At 41.9% G+C, this 27,688-nt stretch overlaps 1 protein-coding gene across 1 annotated transcript; it reads right to left on the reverse strand.

Moving 5' to 3' along the window:
- On the reverse strand, positions 1-27,243 carry ngfrb (nerve growth factor receptor b). The gene is made up of 6 exons (XM_069664934.1): positions 27,196-27,243; positions 22,791-22,932; positions 18,154-18,510; positions 3,370-3,628; positions 2,445-2,605; positions 1-1,013 (listed from the first exon to the last, which is right to left on the reverse strand). Exons 1-6 carry the CDS (start codon positions 27,229-27,231, stop codon positions 670-672), a joined length of 1,299 nt encoding a protein of 432 aa, XP_069521035.1. The 5' UTR covers positions 27,232-27,243; the 3' UTR covers positions 1-669.
- Between the last annotated feature and the right edge of the window lie 445 nt (positions 27,244-27,688).

Here is a 27,688-nt window from a genome sequence, read left to right on the forward strand (position 1 = left end):
GGTATGCAGGCCTCATCAAGAAGCAGAAACAGACACAAGCCATTTGACAACTTAAAGTCAAGAAAGTCCAACATGGCATGTAAATAATGTCGCTTGACGGGTACGGTCTTGAGACATTTAGTCCTCTTTGGTAGCTTAGATTTGTAGAGTAACATTTAGGGATACAACACTGGCTTAAGAACACTAGAAAGAGACACTGTGTGAGAATGAAGAGATTCAGAGGATCAAGTTGTAGGAATGAAACAGCCAGATGTCCGCCATATATTCAGCTCAAAGCCGATTGTTGCTCCTCGGTTTATAAAGTCAGAAGTGAGGAAAAGCAGGTGGTTGTCTCGGTTTGAAATGGAATGATTGTGAATGATTTCTTTCTATGGAGGCTATACATCGTGTGGCTTTTAAATGTGGGTATGAAAGATAATAAGTCTATCAACAAAAGGTTTTGGCTCCCGTTGCTTTTATATTCATTCAGTTTCATTCATTCATTCTAAGATCTATCATTTTTCCGTCTTATTAAACATGACATGATTCTTCTAGATTCATAACATTTGATCCTCACGGTGACTGCTGGCTTCACGAGGGAAAAGCTAAAAGAGTTATGTGGATTGAGAGAGGTCTCAGAAGAATATTAAGGTTTAAGGTTCTGGTGGTTTGCTCACTTCTAAGCTTAAATCACACTACAGAAGTGGCAGTGGGCTTTGCGGTGCTCGGGCTCAGCAACAGGCTCTTCGCGATGTCGTCACGGTTGATCTTGCGCAGCGCCGTGCACAGCGTGTCGATGCTGGCACAGTCCTTGCTCGCCCAGTCGGACAGGAGCGCGCGGACGGGATGCTCCTCCTGCCGGAAGGTGGCGATCCGCTCCTCCTCGTATCCAAGGAGGCCCGCCAGGTTGCACCAGTCGCTGTCGTCCATGTGGTTGCAGTCGTCTCCTTCGCTGCCGCTGAACAGCAGCTGCTCGACTTTCTCTCGAGTGTGGAGAGGGAGGAGCAAGCACGGCTCCTCGTCCATGGTGACAACTGCAGAGGAAGGAGAAGAACATGCTAATCTCATTTCATCGTTTTAATTCTTAATTTATGACAAAGCAAAGTTTATTTAGCTTCAAGTGATCATCTTTAAGATTTTCATTTAAATAAATACCTGTTAAGTCACTATCTATCGCCAAATGAGCTAACACAACGGTGATTGAGCCTGTGGCCCACTGATGAAAGCCTTTGCGTTTGCAGTAGTAAGGAGTGTCGAGTGCGATTTTCGCGCAAAAAATCACAAGCGGAGCCAACCGTGGACGTCTCACATGCAGCACTGTCTGGATATCTAGGAAGTGTGCTCCCGCAATTACCGTTCATCACCATAGGTGCCGCCAAAGAAAACGAAACTGAGATCTTCTAGATTACAACTTTAATGTGGTATTAAGATAATAACTTTTTTAATTGGCTGTACATGTAAAAAAAAAAAAAATAATAATAATAATTGTTCATATGGTGGCCAACAAGGGCACACTTACAGCAACGTGCAATATGATTTTCATTTGGAGAAAAAGGCTGCAAATAAAAAAACATAAAATAATCCAAATAAAATAACCCAAAATAACCCTAACCCTCCAAAAAGAAGAAAACAAATGCAACAAAAAGCACTGCATATCCACTAATCACAACAAAAGTGCTCCAGCCTGTAGGGGGCACTATGTTTTTGGAAATGTATTTTATAGTGAAAATAATTTAGAAAGGAGATTAGAGCTGCTGGGAGAAAAAGCATGAGCCTCTCTGCATGAACAGTTCTATTAAAACATGAAAATCAAAGACTAGATGCTTCTTAGGCTGCACTTACTGTCTGAGGAGTCAAAAACCAAAGATTGTTTATCTCCAGTTATCCTCCACAAACCCAACCTTTAACCACTTTAAAATATTTATAACAAAGAGAAGTGGTAAACACTCCTATTCTTTGTTTTCTTCCTCTCCAATTATTTGGTGGTTTCAGAAGTTCTAAACTCTCTCAAACTGGTTTGTCAGGGCAGGACTGGAACCTGCCAGGAGCACGTGCTGCCAAAGAAACAAACCCTGACGCTCTGTCAGTGTCGTAATACTTGTTTGCTGATTTGCTACAGTAGGTCTGAAAGGTCATATTCAAGGTGGAGCTGAAGACGCCACAAGTCGGCTCATTCCTGAGGGGGAATTCTTTTCTTTAGACTGACATAGTTGGACAGTTCAGCCTGTGTGTGTATTCACAGAACCGAAAATTCAGGTTTGCCATCTATCAGACTTAAACGTGGACATGAAAAAATTCATTACCAGAGTGGATAAACACAGACTATTGTGAGGATGTGTGCTTGCGCCCAATTTAAGCTCAATAGTTTGATAAATGAGGGTTATTACATTTCTGAGTAAAAAGGGAGTGGCCTCTGTGAAGGTACAGATATATGCGTGTTAACTGTGCAGGTAAATGTGTGTTACCTGTCTGTGCCTGAGTCTGGGCCTGCTGCTCCTGCAGACTCTGGCTGTCCACAGAAATGCCGCTGTCACTGTGCAGCTTCTCTCCCTCAGGTGACGGCGTCTGGTTCTGGTTGGGTGTGCAGTTGTTGGCTCCTTGTTTGTTCTGCTTGCAGCTGTTCCAACTGGATGAATTAGCATTACCAGCACAACATGTAAGCAAACTGTATAAACTTCAATGTTATTTGCAAGTACTGTAAAAGCACAATAATTCTGTTAAACGTCCAAACGAGGGACTGATCTGGGCTCTGTCTCTATAGATTGTAAATGCATGAACAGACAGTATAAAGGGAGTTTGGATGATGAACTTTAGCTTAACTCTAGCCTGATATTGCCTGACCAATCCAAAACCTTAACCTGGAACCTTTCAATAAATTGTTGATTTCCAAGAGGAGTTAATAACTGGCACAGGTCAAAAGACCTCTTGATAAGACCATTAGCCAAGTGATTAATACTAAATAGGTGCAATTACTTAACACTTCAGGGATCAGGGAGGCAAGGTAAAGGCACTCAGTGAGGCAGTGTAAGTGCTGAAGCTGTATGTGTTTGAATGTTCAGACTTGAAGCATATGCCTTGCCATGCAACATAGATGGATAAACATATTGTACATTTAAAATTTAACACACTGGTGGGCTGTCTGTTTTGGCCTTACGAGAGGAGGCATGGGTTTGAATTAGAGGAAGAGAGTAAACAGAGCACTTTATGGCCCACAGGACAACACAGTGCTCTGAGCAAAGAAGCAGATGATTTCATTAAATATGAAACTGCGGAAATTCAACATTGAGGATTGGATTGTGTCATCCATATGCATTTGTAATGAGCACCAGGTTTTCTTGTCTCTTCCTGTCAGCTGTTAACTGAGCGAACAGAGATGTTTCCTGTCCTCACCTCATGAAGATGATGAAGGCCACGATGCCGACCACAACTGCAGCCAGGATGGAGCAGTAGACGGGGATGAGTTTGTGGCTCTTGTAGAGCCGCTCCTGGGAGTCACCATTGGTGGTGGTAGTGGTGGTGGTGGTGGTGCTCTCTGTAGAGGATCCGTCTGGTGGAGGTCCTCCTGCGGGTCCATCTGGTGAAAAGTCATCATAAGGAGGCATGGGGGAACCATTGAAGGGTATGGAGGGGAACACTGACGGGTAGCTGACTGTGAAGGACAAAAAGGCACAAAGAGAAATTCTATATGAGATATTGAATATGTGAAAAAGGAACATTGTACACAACACTGTCAAATTTTCACAACTTAAGTAAATAAGGCAAACCTGTTAACAAATTGTCCCAAAACACGGAGTAACATTATCATTCCTGTCATTTTTCAGTCCACCTGGCAAATGTACCGTAAAATCCTTAATATAAGTCGCAGTCTCGCTAGCTACCGTTGCGGTACTTGAACTGAGCCTACGGCAACTTGAATGTTGTGAGGATGGCGGTTGTACTGGCCATTATGACGAAGCATGTCCCTGATGAAGCTTTAGCCAGATTATAGCGCCATCGTCTGGGTAAAGTACCGTAACACAATAAAATACCTCTCTCTGCATTTCATACTGGTATATTGGTCGCATCGCCATATAGGTAGGTAGGTACAGCCCACTTTTTGGATGTAAAAAATTAAAATTAAAAAGTGCTTCTTATACACCTAATTTTACAGCAATTTAAACTTTCATTCATTAAACTCTGTTTTGGTCTCCACCAACTTCTTAAGGAGATATCTGACCACTCCTTACTTCAGGCAAGAAACTTGAAGCTAGTTCAGCCGCTACTAGCGTTAATGCATACAAATCTCGAACTGAACTGTAAGTGGTCAAGGTTTAAACAAAGAATAATGTGGAAAAAAATATCTCTCGTTTGTGTTGGGTTTTATATATTTTTTCAAACTGATAACACTGTCATGCGAGAGCAATACTGCACCTTTAACACCAAAAGCAAAATCAGAAAACCATACATAACACACAAATTGTTTGGCGTGTACTTTAAAGATCTTGTTACTTTACAAGTGTGTTATTAAAACCAGCTAAAAATCAATCTACTCTTTTTCCCTTAAAGATTTAAATGGTCAGCCTTCAGAGACAAACTCCTCTAGGCCAAAGGCTGCCCCAGCATCAGTAGCAGCAGATGGAGAGACATGCTGTAGATTTTTCAATACCGGAAACTTTCAACCTGCAAATACGAGTGAAACGCTATCCGAGATTCAAATATGGCTTTAAATGTGACAGAGCTTCTATCTTAAAGCTCACATTTTTTCTTCTATCCACCATAGGCAGTGTTACCATAAATGTCTCTCTTGCTGCAAATACATACAACAAGCACAACCACACACTTTACAGCCCACATCACTTGGTCATCTCCTCTCCCCCCCTAGGGAGCCATTATTGAGGGTAAGAGCAGGTTTGTCCATCCAGTCCCGCCCGCTTTTCTTCAACCATTATGTTCGTTCCTCACCGCGGATGTGGAAACCATCCTCGCCTGTCACTTACTTAAAGTTACTCACATCATCAACAGGAAATCATCCTGTTGGCTTCTGGGCTCTGAATACCTCAGGAGAGCCACTAAATGGGAGGCGGCCGTGTTTCACAAATGAGGTGAAAACATTTTTAATGAGAGCTTATTTAGATGGATGCTTGGAGCGGCTGTGGGGCTTTTAGCTGGAAGAATTTTGAGGAGGTGATAAGTACTTAATGGAAACACCAATATACTTGAACCACCTATTATTCAACCATGTTGGATATCTATCATTCTTAGTCTTTAACCTGTAAAGACATTGATTTTTCACCTTTCTTATGATGATGTTTGTATCATATTCATCTCGTGAAGCCTCATGAAGAAAGATCTATCTAGAATTGTCTACTTTATTGTTTCAGTTTTACTTTACATACGCTACATTCATTTGTTTAGTGTGCAGTTTTTTTTATTGCCAAGTATTCACAATTGTCTTGCAGCTAATTTATTAGCATCAGTATAGCTAGCTAGCATTGTGCTAATAAGTCAAATAAGTGAAGCCTCTGAGTACTAGGCTTGATTAACTTTTTACTCCTTTAAAGGGCTTTCAGCTCTCTCAGCACAGCAAAACGTACCAAGACAGGGCTAGCTAAAGCCACAAAGTCTGCTGTTTTCAGCTCTGAAGTCTGAGTCAGCCCTAAATTTAGGGGGGAACTCAACTGATTATAAACATCAAAGTCTGGTAACAGCCAGGTCTTGGGAAGGACAGTTGCATTTACACGACAAAGCCTTAAAGAGAGCTGTAAAAAGAGAGCTGTAAAAAAAAATTGCTTGAGTCAGAAATAAAATCTGGGCAGTTAGAAAGAAGCAAGCTATTAACTGTAGCCCGCTTCTTATAGCTAATGACTTGAAGCTACATTACTACTACTACTAGCATAACAATGTCTGCGTAAACATTCACTGGTTGAGTTGCCGTGTGGGTAAAGTAGACGCTGGGTTTTGACAGGGACAAAAACCTTGCTTCCACACAACCGTAGCCTGCTCTTCAATCCTGCTTCAAGCTAGCAACTTGAGGCTAAATTGGCCGCTACTAGCGTAACACCCTCTTATTTAACTTTAGCTTGTTAATTTACAATGTAGGTGATGTTGGTGCCATGTTTTGACAGAGACAAACCCGTTGGTTTCAGACAACCGTAGCCTGTTCTTCATTACTGCTTTAGGCTACTAGCTTGAGGCTAAATTAGTCACTACTAGCATGACTGTCTCTGACTAAACTTTCACTGGTTGAGTGGTATTGTGGGTAATGTAGGAACCAGATTTTGACAGAAACAAAACCTTTGGTACTGCTGCAATCAATTAAATCCTTTCTTTAAGTTTCTGTCATGTGGCAATGATAAATGTGTGAAGTATTCCTGAACTACTCAAATATTAGGCTAATATTTGTTCATAAAGTGCCTGGAAAACATGAAATACAACCAAATGGCCTTTGGATGATGCACTGCTTCATATTAAATTTCTTGGCTTGTCTGTCTTTCTCTAACCGACTGTTTTTGGCCCCCCATCAACACAGACACACACGAAACCAGACACCATTCATTGACAGAAATCTCCTTTGTCCAACACAAATACCCCCTCCTCTTCATCCGTCAATCCTCCCTCTATTCATTTTACCGCTAGCTACACTTTAGCTCGCCCCTATCAGGCATTTTCTCTCCTGTCAATCAATCTTATGGTCTCATTCCCACTTTTTCGCCTCTCCCTGAGCCCTGCTGGTAAACACAACATCACTGTTGTTTTACCTGCCTGGTTATATCATTTATTCTTTTAGCTCATTGGCCATCAATCTCATCCATCCATCCTTCCCTTGACTCTCTACATCTCTGCATCATTACTCTCCCTCCTCCCTCAATGATTAACAGTTAAAACAGGGGCCCTAAGTGCATTTACTGAACCACTTGCTCAACCTCTCACATCGGACGGTCTGGCCTCGGAGGGGAGTGACCTTCATCTGCTGAGCTCAGCTTGTTTCGGATAAACAGCGAGCTCAGTGGTTACTGGAGAGTTATCATGTTGAGACGTTTTATTGATCCACTCAGCAATGTTTCCCGTTTACAGTACCTTTTAGTCATGATCTTTTTGTATAATCCTGTATTTCAAAGGTAAAATATAAACAACCTGCACGCATGTATCTAAAAATAAATAATTGGTACAAAAAGAAAATGTATATGTTAAAGACCAGCTCCAGTCATGTTTTAAGACATATAAAATGCTCTGCTTGAAATAATGTGTGATAACTGTGTCTGATATTTTTTAATGTAAAATACGTTTAATTACCTTGTAAAAATCTCCCAAAGGCTTTTCCTCCTTCTCCCTCATTTAAAATTCCCAAATCTACATAGTTCCGCCCACTTTGCAAATTTACAGCTGGCCTCTCTGTCGCGAAAAACAAAATGTGCCTCTGCCACCGTTTAGCGGCAACTTGTTGAAACTTAGCTAGCTTGAAATGTAGTAATTAGTAGTAGTAACGTTAATGTTAGTAGTCAGTAGTGAGTTTGCAAAAATAACGACGACTGTTACAGCTGGCTCGCGCATCCCCGACGTGGTTGCCATAGGTTACACATAATGATATGCATAGCGTCACCCCGTCCATTAACGGGATTGGCTCCTTAGGTTTGTGACGTCTCAAACCTGCCAATCTGAAAACGTGTTGTTCAGCCTGTCCTTGGTACACTGCAGTTTAAAAGCAGACTGGCCCAGCCGGGGAGATGACTGCTTATGTTGTCCCTGATATGTCTTGTAGCACATAAAAAAAAAACACATGGAGATGTTTACAAGGTTGAACTGAAAAGTGCACAGAGAGACAAACATCTCAAGAAAAACCTGGAAGAGGAGGCTATCGTGCAAGAAAATAAAAGGAGGTTTACATCTAAACACATAAAATAAAAGCTTTCATCGTTAGTGGTGAGTACAGATGCAGTGTGTCATCATTCTGGCAAATTCAAAGTAATTAAAGGAACAGAAGTAGAAACAACCTGTTACATGAAATAAATCATTGTGCCAGAAGATATAAATAAAAAAAGGCTTGGAACAAGGAGTTGACATTTTAGAGATTTATGGTTTTGCCTTCATTCCCAATAGGTGAATATTTGTTGTTTCCTTCCGACTGGGCTTTCATGTAAAACATTCCCTTTTTAAAGTGACAGGAGTGCTGGAGGAGGAGGCTCTTTGTCCAACTGAAAGAACAAAAATGCTACCAGTCAAAATGTTGCAAGAGCTTGTCATTGAGATCATAAACACTGAGAGACGTGCAGCTGTCTAAATTACAGGTTAAGTCAACTGTGACTCCTGTCGACAAACCATTTATTGAATTTATTGTTAGGCAATAATTTGTTGTTAGTGAAATAACTGGAATTTTCACCCTGACTTTGTGTGTTAATGATTAAGCTCTGCCTGGAAGTCAAGGCACATTTGTACTTGCAAGCATTTGATGAGTAATTATATAGAAGTAACTCTGTGCCCTCATGCGAGTGTATATACTTACAGTGGAAGTGTGTGTGTGTGTGTGTGATTTGTGCTCAAAGTATGCGTGGGGTAACAGCCACACCTGAGTTCATTCCAACCTCCTGCAAACAGACGCTCTCAAACAGGTGTTGCTGCACTTTCAACACAGTATACTTTAAAAGCTGACTTTGAAACCGAATGGGAAGGAGGGGCGAGTTTTTTTTATTTTATTATATGTCATTACAGGACACTGCTGCCAAGACCTTTCACACAAACTCCTGAGATGTCTTCAAAAATGATGGACATTTTTATAGTCTTCATGTTGTTACAAGCACGAGTGAAGGGATTAATGCAGATTATTGAAGAATGCTGCTGCCCTTGTTTTGTTGATCTACTTTCAACAATCGTGATTTCTTACGATTCAGAATCTCTTCCGTCTTTTTAACACTTTCCCTTTTCTCCTTGAGGCCTCTGGCTGGCTTCCTACCTCACATGACACATCTCATTTTTCTGCCCACGTGCTCCCGACTGAACACACCCCTGAAAGAGAGTGTATGCATGTTTGTCAGTTTGTATGGGGTGCAGGTGTGTGCACGCCTGTGCCTGTGTGTGTGTGTGTGTGTGTGTGTGTCTGTTCTGCGGCAGAATGTGATCAGCACTCGTAGAGGTCAACCAGAGAAACCTGAGAGTGCAGAGGAGTAACTGCATCGCTTTTATCGACCAGGCCACATTCTCAGCATCTGTCAGGCGCTCTACATCTCTTTCTTTCTGCAGCTCTCTGTTCCTTTCATGTGTACTTCCCTTATTGCCACTTATTTAATACTTATATGAAGCTATTTTGTCAAAATTTTGGCTGCAACTTTCTGTATTATGTCTGCATCAATAGCTTATGAATCATGTTATATACCTTTTTTTTGGGTTACCAGATTGTAAAAAATACATGCCTCATGTTTGTTATTAATGCAGTTTAATGCATATTTTTAAACCATTAATAACGCCATTAGTTACCACTTATAAACGTTTTATAACAGATACTAAACTAAAAACGCATAAATTGTAGGAAACCACCAAAAATAATCCAACAATAGAGCCAACGACTCAAAATTCCATGAAATTCCAGCTTTATGCCACAGTGCAGTAATTCAGCTCCGGGCCGCTATGGTAGATTAAGAGATAAATATCAGAGTGAAAAAAGACTGGGGAGGCAAACCCCCCATTGCATACTGTAAATCTTCACAAGGACAGAACTGTGACTCTCCGAGCAGAATTCATTTTTGGCAAAGAATGAACGGCACGAGCGTAAGCGCCAGTGTTGTGCTCACCCTTGGACCATAACGGAAACTCATGCCAAAGCACCTCCAAAACTTTTCCCTGGAATGTCGAGGGCCAAATTCCTGAGGGAAGACAGGCGACTTCACAGGCCCGAGTAATAACCACAAGGGGTTGATTCTTGTTCGTCGGCGGAGAAAGAGACACAGTCGACTTTAAAACTTCCATCGCTTGTTACAATGCTCACACTGTTTTGAGCAGGGGGCAAAGGGTTAAGAAGAGAAGGTCAACTGTGGCCATAGAGCCCAAGTCTGTAGAGATATAAGTCAAAGGATGTGTGGAGACCAAGCTATAGCCACACAATGGGTGACTGTGCGATACAAAGACAGTGAATTGTTAAATCTGACTGGGATTGAGGATTCTTCACAGCTATTGATGTGGAAATGCTTTAGATTCAGGAAATCAGAAATGTGGATGGCATTTTACCCTTTATCGTTTTCCCATTTGTCTTCCCTTTATCTGTCTGTCGGATGCTGGAATTCAGGAGGGCCCACCCAAAGACAATGATTGTCCAATGATAGCTTGACAATCATCACTTTTCAAGATTAAAAAATAATGGTTGAAATGGGGCGCGCCATTTGATATTGTGAGAGTTTGGAGGGTTGTGTAATTTTTTAAGCGTTCAACCAAAAAAACCTGAAAACACTTTCAGGAAAGGATACAGTTTGTCTACTATACTGTCAGCTGAGCTGCAAAGATTAGCATACCTAGAAAGCTACCTTAGTACCTACAGGACAAACCTCGTGAATGTTCTAGAAAACTAACTTACCAGCTTACAAAGAGCATTTCATTCTTGTAAAGTCCTGGCTATGTTTGTTGAAAAAAAAAAAGCCTGTTACAGGATCTGTTAAATCGTATTTTGCTGCTGTGTGGAGGCTGGTACAGGATGCTATGTAAAGACAACATTAGCAGCTCCATCTTGCCCTTTGTCAGATTTGGGGATGATTGAACTTTAGCGTTACAGCATTAAACTCGTTATGGGTAATACACATCCTAAAAACCTTATTTCACAGGTAAATAGGTTACTGTGGCAAACAATAAAGCATATATGTAAGCTAACATATGTTTGCATGGCTAATATGTAAGCTAAGCAGCTACACTGCATTGATGTTAGAACAAAATACCAGTTTTACATTTTTACAATTCTTACAATACTAACCCCTTCTACATTAATAAACTACTGTTGAGGACACTGAATTGACCTGGGTCTTGTAGCTTTAGCCCCAGTTTTCATACATGACATCTTGTAGCCGTCAAGCTTACTTTAGCTTCATTAGCTAGCTAGTTACAGCTAACTGAATCTGCCAGAGACAACTGTTCTCTCAGGGGGATAAACCGACGGTTAATGTGCCAAAGACAAAAGTCTGCTTTTGTCGTCCAATTGATTCAAAAATCAATATAATTTAAAACTGCATATGTGTCTTGATAAGACAGAAAGCTTTAGAGGCGTATCAACTGTCACTAAAAGGGCACAGCTAAGCAAATGCTTAATTGCACATGTACCTATCTGTTGACACAAATCAACAGAAGAGAGCCCCTCCTTCCTTTTCCTTCCTCTCTCCATCTAGCCACGTTTCCCTGTCCCATCTTTCCATCTTGATTTAGTGGATCTGGTCCGGCCCTGAGCTGTGTGCATGCTGGGCTGGTTAGCAGATCACTCTCTCTGATTTCTGGAGGGCAGCCTGTCGATCGTTAAGGTCACCCAAACTCAGGAAGGAAACAGCTCCCTCCTCCTACTCACCTATCAATTCAATAACCAAATGCACTTGGCCCGATCCCCCTCCCCCTCCCCCCCTTGTTTCCTCTTAACCACGCCCATGTGACCTTCATCTTTCCATATGCTGCCTCAGATCTGTAATTTTCAATAAGTCAGCTCAGTCTACAAAGCAGGAGTATCAGAACCTGTCTGCAAACACATGGCTCAGTGTTTTTTTTTTCCTGACTTATATTTGAGTAATCCTTGTAGAACGTGTACATGCATGAATCATATAATTGCACATGTGCTGCAAACCTCAACCTGTTGCCCCATGCTGCCACAGGACCACAACCCAGGCTATGGGTGATAGGTCAGCACGCTAAGTGCAGTCAATCCAGGCTACAATGTCAAGGAGGAACAGGGTCGATGAGTGAAAGCCTCTGTTTCCTGCTAGCCTTGAGGGCTGGCAGCCAAAACCTCAAGCTGATAGGAACAGGCAGCGACTGCTCTGTAAAATTCAACTTTAACCACGGTATGAAAGGGCCTTGTCACAGTGTGTTAGCACGGATGGCCACTCCCATTGATATTGTCTTGTCAGATAATCTCTCTCTGGAATTGATAGTCATTGCCATGTAACCAATTCTATTGTTAGACATATCATACGCCAATTTCTCACCTGTCTGGGTTTTTTTTAGAGCAACTAATGTCTCCTAGGTGATTACATTTGACAAGCAGTAGCTTGTTTACCCTGATATTGGATTTGCTTTTACTGAGTATCTTATGGTATACTCCTTTTAAGTTCATTTTTACTTTAGTGTTCTTTTACAATACTTTTGTCTTGTCACATTAATGAATTCTGTTTTTCATTCTGCTGTTTTTGTGAGGATCCTGGTCTCCTTTCTCCTTGTTTCCCCTTTCAGTGTGTGTGTCTGTGTTCATCTGGAGCGTTGATCCACACCCCTTGCTGCCAATCAAGCCTGCACACCTTCTGCAGTCGAGCCACCTACACACTCTGCAGGATAAAAGCCCGGCTCAGTCTTCCACTCTTCTCCAGATCATCCGTTTACCCTGCCTGATTGCCGTACCTCCAGCGCCCCAGCTCGAGGACGTCAACCTCTGCAACCCGGCCAACCCCTGACTCTGGAAGGAACGGCCCAAAATCCTGTCTGACTTTTTTTTAAAACATTAAACCAAAGATCTGTGCTGGAAATGTCTTAACTATAAAAAGTGTGATAATGCTGTGCTTGGTATGAGCAGATACTGTGCTTGGTAGGAGCAGATACTGTGGTATGAGAGTATGGGGGCTATTACATTTTGTTTAAAATATATTTGTAAGTAGCTTACTTTGGTTTAGGTTAGCAAAAGATTCTAGTTTTGGTTGAATGTTAAAGGAGCAGTTCGCCCTAGGAGGTGTTCTCTGTAATCGATAGAAGCAATGATGTTTGAAATTGGCGCCATAGCTGTGGAGAAACAGCTCGTGGTTTCGCCCATTCTACATTCCTACAACACCCAGCGTGCATTGCACTCCTTCCTCTGAGCCCCTACCGTTTCGCTGCAGGCAATGGCTCAGAGCGGTGCAGAATCTGAAATACGACGAGAATATACCGGTGGATCGTCTAAAATATCTTCAGGTCTGAAGTCTACATTTCAAACCTGACGATTTTGAACGAGACATGACATCGGAGGCGGGCGTCCTAGATTGAGGAAGTGTAGTTTAATGAGCGCCTATTGGAGAAGCGGACAGCGTCCTCCAAAGGCACAGAGCATTTTTTCCCTACCATAATAGCATTAGCTCCCCATAATAGCATGACAGGACTGAGGTTGAAAATCGGTGAACTGGCCCTTTAATATTCATGTCAAGTCTTAAGCCTTTGCAGACTTTTTTTGACATCAAACCAAGGCAGTAATCTTTTCCAAAACTATACTATAAAAAGTTTTTAAAAAGTGTGATTTTCAGTTGCAAATTAGTTGCATTGACACCAAATTCCTATCAGTCAAGGTTAACTGATACAGTATTGGGTTGTCTTAGCAGATTTAAGATAACACAGTTGATGTTACTTTGAAGGGCGGCTAATAAGAGCGCTAATCAACTTCACTTGTCTCATGTTGTTGTGACCCCTGGAAGGACCGGGGGATTATACCATGTTGTTCAGGGCACATCCCCGGGGGACAATCGCACTGCCTGATCTTCCCACAAAGACCCTCGTCAAATACAGGCCTCCCATGACCTTCAACCTCTGACCTTGCTCGGCTGCGTGCAGAAGAGTGGAAGTCATATCACACTCCTTTAGATAAGCATCAGACCCTCAACTCTGTGGGTCTACGCTAACAAAGTCTGGTCGGCATGATCGTGTTTTACCATCGCAGAGATGAAGAGAGTGAGGTTTTTTCGTGGTAAGACTCACAACAAACCACTAATCCCTTTAGAAGTGTGGGAGGAAATTGGATTTTCACCCTGCATATCAGCTGAGCTTGTATCCACATAAAGGGGTGCTAAATTGTCACAAAGGAAAATTCAGCACTGGTTTAAACTTCAATACAATCCAAACAGTAACAGCAGTTAATCCAGTTCTCTCTAGTGATAACCTACAGTACAACCACGACTCAATGTCTCAAGTTACGACTTGTCTCTTCACAGGCAGTGGCCTTGCGTGTGTTCCACTCTCTCCTACCACCCTCCTGACGTTGTTTAGCCTTCAGGCCCATGTCGCCTGACTCCACAGCTCTAATGGAAATGGACGTCTGGCAGCACTACAGATTTCTATGCGCTGATAACGCTTGTGCTTCAGCCAAAAAGATTACATTAGGAATAAAGAGCACTTGATTGAGTTATAGGGAGGAATGACATATGATGATGAAGCTCATACATTGCCATCATGCTTGGAATCACAGCAAATTCACATTCACCATTACGTGAGCTGCATTAGTTATCTCAGAAGAGGCTTTAGTACTGGGGTTCTGGCTTCTTGTATCTTGATCTTGGGTGAATCATCTCTTCAGCCACCGAGTCTCTCTCTCAGACCACAAGCTGAATCAAGCAGCATGGCAGCGTCATCAATGCAGTCACGTGATTGGCTAATCTTTTTCTCTGTTTCTTGTGTAGTCTGTATTTTTTGTAAGTAGAAAATTTGTTCTGATTCAATTGAAACTATTTTTTTAAAAACCCTTCTCTTTAACTCATTTCTACCTGTACATCTCTAATATTGTCTATGACCCACTCGGTATTTAATGCTCTGTCAGAATGGTTGTTAATTAAGTGTTATAACTGGGCACTCAATCTCACAATTTGCTCATGAAGAGCATAGGGGTGTAGCAATACACTGATATGGAATGATACGTAGATTAAATAATCAATAATTTAATATCATTAAGTGAAATAAAGAGAAAACATCAATTCATATTGCATTTTCAAGATAGGCCGACCAATATATTGGTAGATTGTATATATCCAAGGTCAGATATATCGATACGTCCAGGGTCCGATGTATCGATATATCAAGGGTCTGATAAATCAATATATCCAAGGTCCGATATATCGATACGTCCAGGGTCTGATATATCGATATATATACAAGGTCCAATATATCGATACGTCCAGGGTCTGATATATCGATATATATACAAGGTCCGATATATCAATATATCCAGGGTCTGATATACCGATATATATACAAGGTCCGATATATCGATATATCCAGAGTCTGATATACCGATATATATACAAGGTCTGATATATCGATATGTCCAGGGTCTGATATATCGATATATCCAAGGTCCGATATACCGATATATACAAAGTCTGATATATCGATATGTCCAGGGTCTGATATACCGATATATCCAAGGTCCGATATATCAATACGTCCAGGGTCTGATATATCAATATATCAAGGGTGTGATATATCGATGTACCCAGGGTCTGATATACCAATATATATAGGGTCTGATATATCGATGTACCCAGGGTCTGATATATCAATCTACCGATATAAAAATATACTATGTAAAATACTTTTAGGAATATATTGTTTCTATTATAATGTTTTGAAGAGTTCATAAATTAAATATCATAGATACATTTTAAGTTGATATTGATACATTGATTGTATTAAAAGGGACATGATATGGTCTGATATCAAACGCAGTCCCTTGAATTGAATCAAACGGTATCCTGGCAGACTGGTATCAGCTTATGTGATATTATTGCTTAACCATTGTCTCTGCTTCTCAAACCAAAAATCCAGCTTGATTCTGAGATCTAGTCGTAGGCAATATATTATTGGTTGAATATTAGGTTTAGGTTGTCCATTGTCTGCTCAGCTCAAGCTACTAAAATACATTAATAAATGCCAGATCGTGATCAGGAGCCTTTAAATAACAAAAATCCTCCAGTGTGACTTCGGTTTAAAACCCAACAGGGAGCATAAATACTCAAAATAAGACAAAACAGAGGAAATAGTCACAAACTACATGACTTTCACTCTCTGTTTTACTCATTACTGGCTCCTTCAAGTAGCCCCATGGGCTGAACTGAGAGTCCTCACAGTCCAAACTGGATCATGGGAGCAGCACAAAAGAATCCCTTTAGCCTGAGAGTGGCTCTGTACTCAACACTGTGATAATAACATCCTTCAAACCGCTACCCCAACAGACTGCACAGCTCATCAACAGACTCCTTTCATTGTCATTTCACAAAAGCGTTGATTTAATCTGTAAGGCATCAGGTCATTGGAATGAGCAGTGACTGCAGTCATGAGGAATTCCTGATTTGGAAAGTGATACCCACAGGGTGCGATGAAATAAAAGAAATTCAGAGAGCCGTTCAGAGATATGACCTTCTTCTAAACCCGCCACATAGAAAGAGTGTAGCTCTTTGTATCTTTGGATGAGATGAGACCGTCAAGACAATGAGACGAGCTTCGGCGTGGCATTTAGGTCGATGGGCCAACAATGTCTACAATGTGACTCTGAGATGATCTGATTATGCGGCTGACAATGAGTATGACCGTCGCATCATACTGTCCGTACAGTACGAATATGTGCTCCCATGGATTCTATTCAGTCCATCGTGACCCTGGGCAATGCACCCCATCATTCAACTTTACTCGCTCCACACAGAGGTTCATAATAAATTTGCCCAGTGTTTGGATAGGGTCATCCCAAAGCCATTGAATTAATCTCTGAAAAATAAATCTCTGAACAAGTGATTTGATTGTCCTGTCAAGAGAGTACAGCGGTTTTTGAGGAACTTCATTTTTTCATTCTCAGTGTCGTGAATGTCTCATTAATTTGTCTGAAGCTTAGTGCGTTAAGCACTGAACATTGTTAACTTAATATCCCATTCATAAAGGGCCAGTTCACCCAAATTGCCAGAAACATAAAGAGACATAAATTTCTGCGGTCACATCAACACAGTTGCCATAAATTCAATTCTGTTCAGCATTAAAACATGACAGTTTTAAACTCAACAGAAATGTGAGTCTTCAGAGCATTGGTAATGAAGATCCATGGACAACACTGTGAGTAGAGTTGGACACATACAGTATATTGCATACAGTTTTTTGTTGGTGTACTAAGTGGATGTATTAATGGCAATCAGTGCATGCTGTTGAATGATTTGTGGATTCTCTAAAGCTTACAAAACGAGATTGAAACCACTCTCATGTCTGTCTGTTAAATATGAAGCTATGGTAAAGCTAGCAGCTGCTTAGCTTAGCATAGCAAGACTAGAAACATGCGGCAACAGGTAACCTGGTTCTGTCCAGAGGTTCAAAATCGATCTACAAACACTGTGTCAAAAGGTCAAAAAGTTGAGACACATGCAACACAGACATATTAGCAACTAGTGACCTTTAATCATGCTTGTATAGGTGGAGGGACCCCCTTAAGAGTGTTTTGTGGCTGATGCACGCTGTCCTGAGCTCACAATGTGTAAGCTAGCAGAACTGTATCTGAAAACAGATGCTTGAAGATACCATCGATTTTCCCACCTGTATCTTTACTAGTGGAACAGCTGCAACTACATTTCCCTGCAGAATTACGAATGACTTTAACCTGATGTTGTTAAATTCTCAAACTGACCTTCATAAAGTTATCCTGGAAAATATGTAACTTACAAATGCCTCAAACTACAGAATACCGACACAACTAAAATACACTCAGATGGAGGATATTCTGATATAAATGTAGTCCGCCTTTTTTATGGCTTAAACCATGATCATCCTAAACATCAGGAACACTGACTTTTAGCGCCTGAAAATCAACTTCACTGTGACTCTTGTTGTTTTGTGAAAAGGTCAAAGTTTAATTAGGTTAAGGCTACCTGTTTACCTCTGTTACGGTCTTTATGCTAAGCTAAGCTAACAACTACTGGCTGTAACTTCTTGTTTACTGTACATATTTGAAAGTGGTTTCGATATCCTCATGTCAGAATTGGCAAGAAAGCAAAAAGGCGTATCTGAGGGCATTTATTTAAATCTGGAACTTGGCTGCATTAAAAACGTTTCCCTGCCTACGTGTCCATGTGAAGTTCAGCATACACACCAACATATTGATCTAGAATCCAACTACACGTATGTGAATAGCAGACCAATGTAGTCTAAATAGAACCATGTTGATTTTTTTTTAAGTACATCGGGGCATTACTCTGGCATGTACACTCTGACGTGATGTACACTTTAATACTACCCTTTGCGGGCTAACTGTCTTACCTTGACAGATTGTATCAGTGACGGAGTTGCAGGCCTTCAACATTTCCGATTCGTCACAGGTGGTGCAGGGGATGCAGGGCTCCCGGGAACTCTCCTGGTCCGAGTAGGTGTCCCCGGTGCACTCCTCACACACCGTGTCATGGTCGTATTCGCAGCTATACAGCATGCCCTCGCCTTCGGGACATTTGGTGCAGGGTTCACAGCGCTGTGAGATTTCATTCAGATAGTAGCCATAGTTACACACACAGGTGGCGTCGTTGGCGTCGGTGCAGGGCGCCTTCATGCGGTAGAGCCCTGAGCAGACTGTGCAGGCCTGACATTGCTCTGTGTGGCTTAAGTTCTCCGAGAAGGTTTCACCTGAAAGGAGAGAGCGGAAAATGTCCATTGAATATAACAAGGTTGGATTCATTCATTCCATTTCATTTGAGCTTTGAATACATTTTTTCCCTGCATTTTTTGGAGGTAATAAATCATTACCTTACATACTTCACAAATGTTTCACAATTGTTTTGCATACCTGAAAGATTTCCGAGGACAGATACTGTACATCTGCAGAGGACGCAATCAATATTGCATGTTTTATGGAATTGTATTTCGGCTGGATAGAGAACTGGGAAACACACTAAATTATGCAACAGACCTATTTGTAAGAGCAGCTTGTGTGTGTGTTTGATGAGTGTGTTTGTGACAGAGAGAAAAAGAGAGAGAGAGAGAACCTCAGCATCAACAACAAACATAATTGTTAGTTGCGATAATAAAGATAAAATAAAGATGTGCTTTATGTTGAGGCACCAGTTTTCTGATCTTTCATCTAAACTAAACTCGTGATGCAACTTTTATGTCGATTATTCAATAATCTGCTTATTATTTTCCCAACTGTCCCAAACCTTCCTGAGTCAAATGTCTCGTTCAGGAACAAACAGCCCAAAATCTAATCATGTTACGTATCTAAACATATGATAAGAAGAAAATCAGCAAATATTAAAGAGAGCATTTCGCGTTTTGGCTCAAAAGACTAAACTGTGTGTGGCAAGAGACAGGGAGGGTGAGGACTCTTTGCAGCTCAGTATCTGATAGCATATCAAGTTTTCGGGCTGCGCCACCGGCCCACCAACCACGGCGAACGCTCCGATGATGCAGAGATTAAAACAGAGATGAGGAGAGATAGACGCTGAGACGGAGAGATGACAAGAAAGCCGAGTCATTTGAGATGAATCCATTTGTGCGATTTCCCTCCTAAATTGGTGGTGTCAAATGTGGGTCCTTCACATTTTTGTTTAATTATCTCCTTCGGAAGTGGACAAACTACACCCCTCCCCCTGGTGGTGTCTAGTCATACAGTGTCACCCCCCCCTTACCCCATTATCTCCCCTCTCTTCAAACAGACACACACTCAGACTCCCCTCAACAACCCCCCTCCCCATGAGTGCTCTCAGAGCCATTATCATAATGCCACGCATCAATAATGCAAGTCAATACATTAATAACGCTAGGCTGCTGCACGGAGGGGAGGGGGTGAGGGACGCAGAGGGAGGAGGGGGGATACAGAAGGCCTTTTCCTGGCTCAGCATATCAAATCATAACAATACACATGCCTCTGCTCCAACAACCTTTTGCTTTCTTTTCAACACCCATAAAAGGACTCCTGACTCAATCCACTCTGTGTGATTTGTGTGTCTTTGTGTGGGAGATTTTTTGGGTCTGCTTCTGTGTGTGTGTGTGTGTGTGTGTGTGTGTGTGGGTGTGGGAACCATTAGCTGCTGTCTGAGAAGTTGGCCTCCGTTCCAGCAGTTCTTGCTCTGTTTCATCTCCACTTATCTGTTCATTCATCCAAACTCATCCGTGTGTTTCAGCTGGCTGTCCATGTTAGAACATCAGCCAGCGCCATGTTAACGTTCTAACTATCTGTACTATATGAAGCCTGAAAGCTAGTCTTGTGAAGCAATGCTTGTGCGCATTGGATCCTAACAGCTGTGGATGATGTTGCCAAAAACAACACACAAGAAAAACGAATAGAAAGAAAGAAAAACGGGTTAGTGAGAATTGATGTTGAAAGAAAATTGGCAAGAAAGAGTGTCGGAGAGGAACTATGAGATATCTCCAGACTTTTTGTCAACACTGTAATGTATAGACTCAATAACAGTTCGAAACAACATTATTTGTAAAAAAGACCCTGACTCTAACCTTTAAGACGTACCAGTAATTCATCATTCAGTAAAGCCTCATTTCCCTGGTTGCTCGCAATCTTAAACAAATCATATGCAGATGAAAATGATAAATGTGTCACATTCACCAAATATGTTTGTTTTTTTTAGAGTCGAGCTGAAACACAATTTCCGAGTGAAACAGGACGTGCGGGACATATCATAAAAGGGATTTGATTTGATCGTTGAGAAGTGGGCGTAGACAGACGTTCTCCACAGCACAGTAGCTAGCTAACTGACCGAGCGTTCTTGGTGCTCTGAGGCTAAATGTTGCAGATTGATTGGTTGAAATTGTTTGGTGCTCACTTACGTAAGCACGCGTGAAATTTAGTTTTACTGGAAGAAAAAATGATCGGATTTTGATATAAGAATACGAAGAAATGGATTTTCTGTATTTTTTTTGGCCTATATTGTCAAATAGATGCACAACATTACCGGGGATGTGATCTAGAAGGATTAAAATGAAAAAAAACGCACATTTTACGCACATATAAAAAATAAGTCTGGTTATTTCTAGCTAATGACCGCCAACTTTGACTAAAGTTTTTGTCTGAGGTTGCTGGTGTGTGAACGACCTGGAATCCAATAGGGCAGGAGCTGCTAATATTAGCCTTTATTTGGATAAAGCAGGCTAATAGGACCAGCGCTATGGTATTTGTGAATGTGAATTTTTTTTTTTTTTTTTTTTGATATTTTGCAATAAGGAAATGTCCTTGTAAGTAACACTGGGTAAAGTTAGCGCTAGATAGTAAGATAGCAAATCATGCTAATCTTTGCCGCTTATTTTTGGCTATTCGCTACACATGTGCTAATCCTTTTTTTTTTTATTAAAAAAATTTACTACTATCCACACTCTTTATATATTATGTATTATCCTTAATACAGCCCCACTTTAACATGGAAACAAAATTCAAAGCTTGAAAAAGCTACAGTTGCCAGGCTAGCACAGCTGATAAACAACAGGTAGGACACGATATAACCCACTGAAGCTTCAAAACAAGTTGTTGTTAAAATGCTTCTGTACAAGTGCACTCCAGCTCTATCAGCCTGCATTAGTGATCTAATCAATATCTTTGATGTGTTCTTAAAATATCATGATTATGTTATCTGATGGAGAGCTTTCTGCTCGGCATTTCTGATTTTTCCATGAGGCAGTGCAAAGCATGTCTGGCTTCATGACAGGTTTGAGAGGCTGCCTCTGTCTGTGTTTGTTCATGTCTGAGCAGAACAAGCACTGGAAGACTGAAAATTACCACCCTGAAAAGCTCCACGTTGTGCAGCAGAAAGCAGCAACACACATACACACAGCTTATGTCAATAATCATTTTGAGCGTAAAATGTGAACTTTTTACACAAATAGTCCAGAGGATAATTTATGATAAGCAGACCAGGGATAATTGTTTTCATTAAAGGCACAATATATTTTTAAGATGTAACGCCTGATCTGTGAGACACTTACAAAAGCATACATCAGTCCAAAGAAGCCCACAAAAATGCAAGTAAATAATTTTCTCCGTGTCCACATTCTCTGTGACTTCTCTCATGACCTGAAGTCTGAATCTTTCCCCGACTGTGGGGCTCCTTGGCTCATGGTTAACCATCCTTCACTGACCCAAAAGGAGGTTTTACAATGACTTCCTACCCCGGATAGTCAGGCAATATATGAGGAAAAGTCTGGGAACAGCTTAGGACCTGGCTGTGGACCAACCACAGCCTCTGCAGGCTCAAGCTGACCTTTGACCTCACATGATAGAGTTACGAAAAAACCTTAAATCTTAATTTGCTTCCCCCACAGTCAAACAAAAATAAACGCTGAGAAAACTTTAAATATCCTTCGAGGTTTAATCACCAGCCATGTTTCTAAATCAAATTCACACTGCAACTTGTCTGAGGCTCTGAATATCCTGCATAAAACTTGGAAGTCTTCCCACTCTTGTATCCTCTCAACATCACTGTCCGCATGAAGTCTTACAGATCGCAGCTCCTCTCCCTACATGGTAAGGGCCACGAGGAGGGCAGCAATGCTGGAGCATAGTTGGATCTGGCATCTTGTTTACTTCCTAACAAGCTGCTAAATCAGTCTAAGGCTCTGACAGTCACTGACACACGACAATGAATGGTCAGACAGTCAGAGTTTAACTTTGATATAATTGTTCTTCTGATCCCAAAGTTTTACTTATTCACAGCCAAAATCTGCTGGATGTTTCAGATTTATTGTTCGACACACAACACCTGGTCATCAACATCTAAATACATGATGCATCACAGCGTGAAACCAGCACAGCTTCATCAAGTACACACATGTGCTTTTTATGGACTTCTGCATGATGGCCTTTGCATTAATTTCCATATTGAAAATTGTGTGTGTGAGTGTGTGTGTGTGTGTGTGTGTGTGCTAAGGACAGTCGCACAGCTGTTTCTGGTGTTACTTACTGTCAAGGCAGGGGGCGCAGACAGTCTGAGTGACTCCACATGGTTTGACGACCCCCTCGCCGGGCTGGCACTGCAGGCAGCACTCTCCGCTGGTCATGTACTGACCCGAGAAACACTCCTCCTTATTGGCCAGAACCCCGACCTGCCAATCAATGAAGAGATCATTCAAAGTAAGACATTTAAAGCCACGTTTACATTCATTGTGTACGAAGAGCTTATGTATTATGTAATCAGAGCCTAGCGTTGTGCGCTTCATTTTCATCATTTCCAGAGGATCATGTTTATACAGTATTTTGCGAGATAAAGCAATAGAAGGAGGTACAAAATAAAGAGAAGTAATTTTCTGGTTCATTTAAAAATCTTACACGCCCTTTGATTTATATTGGAAGCACTAAATCAGTGGTTTACTGCCCAGGGAGCAGGACTCTGCCACAGGTTGCAAAATAAATCAAAGGGGATGTGGGACGATTATCGTGGATAGAGAAGAAGAATTCAACTTTCAAGGTTCTTTTTTTTATTTTCTACGTTCTTAATCACGTTTCCTAATCAGGGCTTTAAATGAAATGAAACAATCTTAGAAGGAAAAATACCTGTCTGGTTACACTGCTTACAACCCCCGGACACATGGGAACTAGAAAAGTAAGCTCACAAAGTAAAAACTCTCCCTGGCCGTGTACAAATGTAAGACCCACGTTAGCCAGAAGTTGTAAGAGTAAAAAACACGTCTTAAATCACAGGTATAATCAGAAAAGTCAACCGAATCACGCACTTTGGTTAAGCTGGATTAAGGCTTCTCTGAATTCTTCAAACAGAAACCTGTCGAGTGTTTTATCTCAGCTGTTTGACAGGTGATGTTTGTGCGTGTCTCAACATACACGTGTGCAAGTCTGTATTTATGCGCAACCTTTGTTTTGTTTGGCCCTTTTTTGCATTAAATCACACTAAATCACTCATTCCTCACAGCGGCTCTTTTTCATCTTCTGCACACGTCGAGCACCCAAAGCAAACCTCGAAAAGAGCCACCGTTGACCTTTGACACGGAGCCAGGGGGAGCGGCCTGTGTTTGGTTCCGTGCAGATACATGAGGAATGATTGTTTCTAGGCCGTCAATCATGAGGTTAGGATGTTCTTCTGTTGAGTCTCTCACTGGCTGACGGACAACACAGAGATCAGAGGGCAAAAAAGCTGGACTTGTTTTGGTGCCTTATTATTATATATTATTACAGCTTCCTTCCAACACTTTAAGCAACATGTGAGTCATGTTGCTCTCTTCGCTAACCCTGAAGTAATTTCTTGCCAGCTAGATGTTACAAAGAACGGACCAAACACTTGTTAACATTCTGAGGGGGTTTGTGTGTCTGTGTTTTCAGGTGAAGCGTAAGTCTTAACAAGGTACGTTCAGCATAAATCGCCAGGCGTCAGGGTTCAGGTGTGTGTGGAATGCTGCTGACAAGAGCGAGAGGAGCGCTAAAAACATCAAGCGTCGCCTCAGGCACTTCTGAGTCAGCTGGCAGGTAATGTGTGTGTGTGTGTGTGTGTTGCTGCACACACACTGTCACCTCTCTCCGGCCCTCAATGGTGTCATGGCCCATTCACCTTAAGTTCTCTGGTATTCAATCATCCAAGAATGTATGTTTGGCTTTGTGAGGAAACAATTGAGTCGAAATGTTTCGAGCCACATGTCTGATAATATCTAAAGATTGAGCCGGGTCCTGAATCGTTGCTGTTTTTACAACTGGAAGACTTTTAGTGGGGAAAAAAAGCAGATTAGAAAGATCGGTTTTATCCTGCAAAGACTGTAACCAAGTTTTAATTTCAATTTAGAAGTAAGAAAGTACAAAAACATTGTGACTGTATCTGTTTAGGTATCTGTTTTCTGGCAATGTTATCCTGTTAGCGCCAACATTTTAGCAGGAGCTGGAAAACGTGGCTAAGGAGAGGGACGTGTGGGTCAACTTGCTTAGCCACCCCGACCTGGCCCCGAGTAAGCGGAAGAAGATGGATGGATGGATGAGCTTCAATATACGACACTGATCAATTAAAAAATGAACATCTGCAGTGGTTAGCGCTGTCGCCTCACAGCTAGGAGGTTCCTAGTTCAAACCCCAGTTCGGACAAAGTGAGCCTTTCTGTGTGGAGTTTGCATGTTCTCCCTGCGCATGCGTGGGTTCCCTCCGGGTGCTCCGGCTTCCTCCCACAGTCCAAAGACATGCTCGTTTGCTCGCTTATAGGTGTGTTTGTGAGCGGGAAAGGTTGTCTGTCTCTGTCTGTCAGCCCTGTGATTGACTGGTCATCAGCCCAGGGTGTACCCCGCCTCTCGCCCAATGACAGCTGGGATTGGCTCCAGCCCCCCGCGACCCTGAACAGTATAAGCGGTATAGATAATGGATGGGAGAGATGCATCATGACAAAAATTATTATTACGTATTTAGTCTGTGACCAACAGGGAGAACTTGAACATGGACGATAGCTTATCAGCTGACATTGGACAGTGAGTAAATCCAGAGCAGTAAGGCATTCCCCATCGTACTGATTTACACACTGAATCAGTTATTGTGAAAGTTTTTCTGTTTTAATTTATGAAGGTAGGATGATTCAAGTTTTAAAGTCTCCCAAATATGTCATTACATTCAGTTATCTATGCGCGAAAACAGCCGGTAGTAATGTCCTTCAGAGAGCTACGTCTTACTTCAGGAAAGAAGTTGAATCAGTACCTCTATTCCATCTTTCTAACACTGATGTCTGTACTTCTACATAAGTATAGTATGTGGACTTTTGCCAGCTCTAAATTCAAGGAATAAATCATCTAGTATTGTTTTTCTAACGCTGAACATGCACAAAAGATGTCTACATCAACATGTCATTCTGGAATAGTTGACATTTGAGATCTTTTTCCTCCTCACACACGCACCGTACACAACAAGCATTCAGTGAGATGAATAAAATCTGTCACCACACACTCTCGTATCCTCTTTCTTTCTTTCCTCCTCTGACCTGCCCATCGCGCACACACACACACACACACACACACACACCCGTCGGCACGCATTCATCTGTGCATAAACAACCTCACATGTGAACAAACCTGCTTTAAAAATGTCTGACTGACACTTCTGAAAACGCTCCAGCATGTAGCTCGATGGCTTACTTTTCCCTCTGACCCTTCTCTCGCTCCGGGTGCGACGCTGAAAAACATCCCAGACGTGGAAAACTGATCTTCCTCCCTAATGACGGCTAAATTGTGCGTACGGATAAATTAGCGCGTAATGTGATTTGTGGAACGGGACAAAAAGGATGTACAGCACTTAGCAAGTTGTGGCTCGACTTTTCCTGTAATTGCTTCGTAGATGGGAGTTTGCACTCTTCAACTTTTTGTCAGATGATCTCCCTGAAGCTAAAGCGAGCTGATCACACACTCTGCAGCAACAAACACACACACACAAATGCATGTGCGAGAAGCATCTGGACTCATAACTTCAGAGCGGCGAGCAATCTTACTAATGCTGTAGTCAATTTTCAGTTGGAGGCACTTAACCTCTGGACCTCGGCTGTCAGCGCTTGTTAAACCATTAGAGTTCCACTACAGCCGCCTAACAATAACACAGAGCCTCATTTACATCCAGGGTTTGGATCTCGGGAACCATGATGACAAAGGTATTACAGCTAATGCCTTTCCAAACATCCCCGAACCATCATCTTGTATGAGGTGAGGGACGAAGAAGAGGAGGGGGTAGGTGGTAGGCTGTATCAATATTGCATGCGCAGAGCCAGCCAGAGGATGCATAGCCATCAGTGGGAGCAGCTGTCAGATATCAGTGATGCAGCCTGTTCCTAAACCAGGACCTTGACAAGCCCGCGTGCACCGTGCAGCAGTGTCCTGTCAGATAATGTATATCCTTCCTGCTGCCTTCCGGGCCTCAAGGGAATCAGAGTTTTCACGAGTCTGCTTAAATCTTCTGGTAATGAGATGAAACACAAGTAAATGTTTTATTAGAGCGCCACCTCAGAGACCACATTGTTTTTGTCATGTAACTGAGAAGGGTGGAACTGCACATCCAGCAACTGGAGCTATAAAGTGTCAACTTAAACAGGTGCAAGGACACACACTCTTTCTTTCTAAATCTAACAGATCCGATTTTACAAGCAGCTCATAGAGAGATCAAACTCGTGACATTTAAAACGACCTCAAGTAAGTAAAGAGCGCCGAATCTCACTTTGAGAGTGTAACTTTATATTTTCTGCAAGGTTCCTGTCAAAATGTGGCGGCTGTTCAACACAGGAAGCTGATTTCAACCCCCGTATTCGACTGTGCGGATGCGTAATTACGCAGGTGATCCAGTCAGGGTTTATTCAAGTTAACTGCAAACATTCAACGCACACTTTGATTATGTAAGAGGCGACTCACCACTCCGAGCAACACTGCTATGAAGGCGGAATTCATCCTGTATCTCCTTTGAATCTTTGAAAGCGTCAATCAGACCGGATGCAGCGCAGAAAGGATGCGGGTCTCAGCAATTTCGAATTAGAGAAATAAACTCGGCTGTCATCGCTGCGTACCAGTTGTATCAGGGTAAAAAAGTTACTCTCCAGGAAAGTTGTCGCTGCCAGATGTGTAAACAACTCAGTCCGGGAGGAGGAGACGGAGCTGTGGCTGCAGACAGAATCCAGTCAGAGAGTAATCTCGCTCAGATTGACCCATTGGATGTTCGGCTCTGTGCGCTTTTTTCTCCTACTGGGCTCATATGACAGACACGCTCAGCTCAACGGCTTCAGGGAAGGAGGCATCTCCCTCTCCACGCCCACTACACACACACACACGAACCTGCTCTCTCTTTACCAGCTTCATGCTCTGGGATGTTCTTGCTGAGTCGGACGAGCCAACCGTCTTAAATTTTTAT

The sequence above is a fragment of the Semicossyphus pulcher genome, unplaced genomic scaffold (genome assembly GCF_022749685.1).
Source record: "Semicossyphus pulcher isolate SPU_LCO1_2020_fin unplaced genomic scaffold, fSemPul1.0.p SCAF_16, whole genome shotgun sequence".
In the NCBI taxonomy this organism is placed as follows: domain Eukaryota; kingdom Metazoa; phylum Chordata; class Actinopteri; order Labriformes; family Labridae; genus Semicossyphus; species Semicossyphus pulcher.

Bases quoted from the DNA above. Each gene is read 5' to 3' on its own strand.
- ngfrb (XM_069664934.1), bottom strand. From the start codon at position 27,231: ATGAATTCCGCCTTCATAGCAGTGTTGCTCGGAGTG. The intron at 22,933-27,195 runs GTGAGTCGCCTC...ATTGATTGGCAG, and splicing joins TAGCAGTGTTGCTCGGAGTG to GTCGGGGTTCTGGCCAATAA. The intron at 2,606-3,369 runs GTGAGGACAGGA...TAATTCATCCAG, and splicing joins GCCTTCATCATCTTCATGAG to TTGGAACAGCTGCAAGCAGA.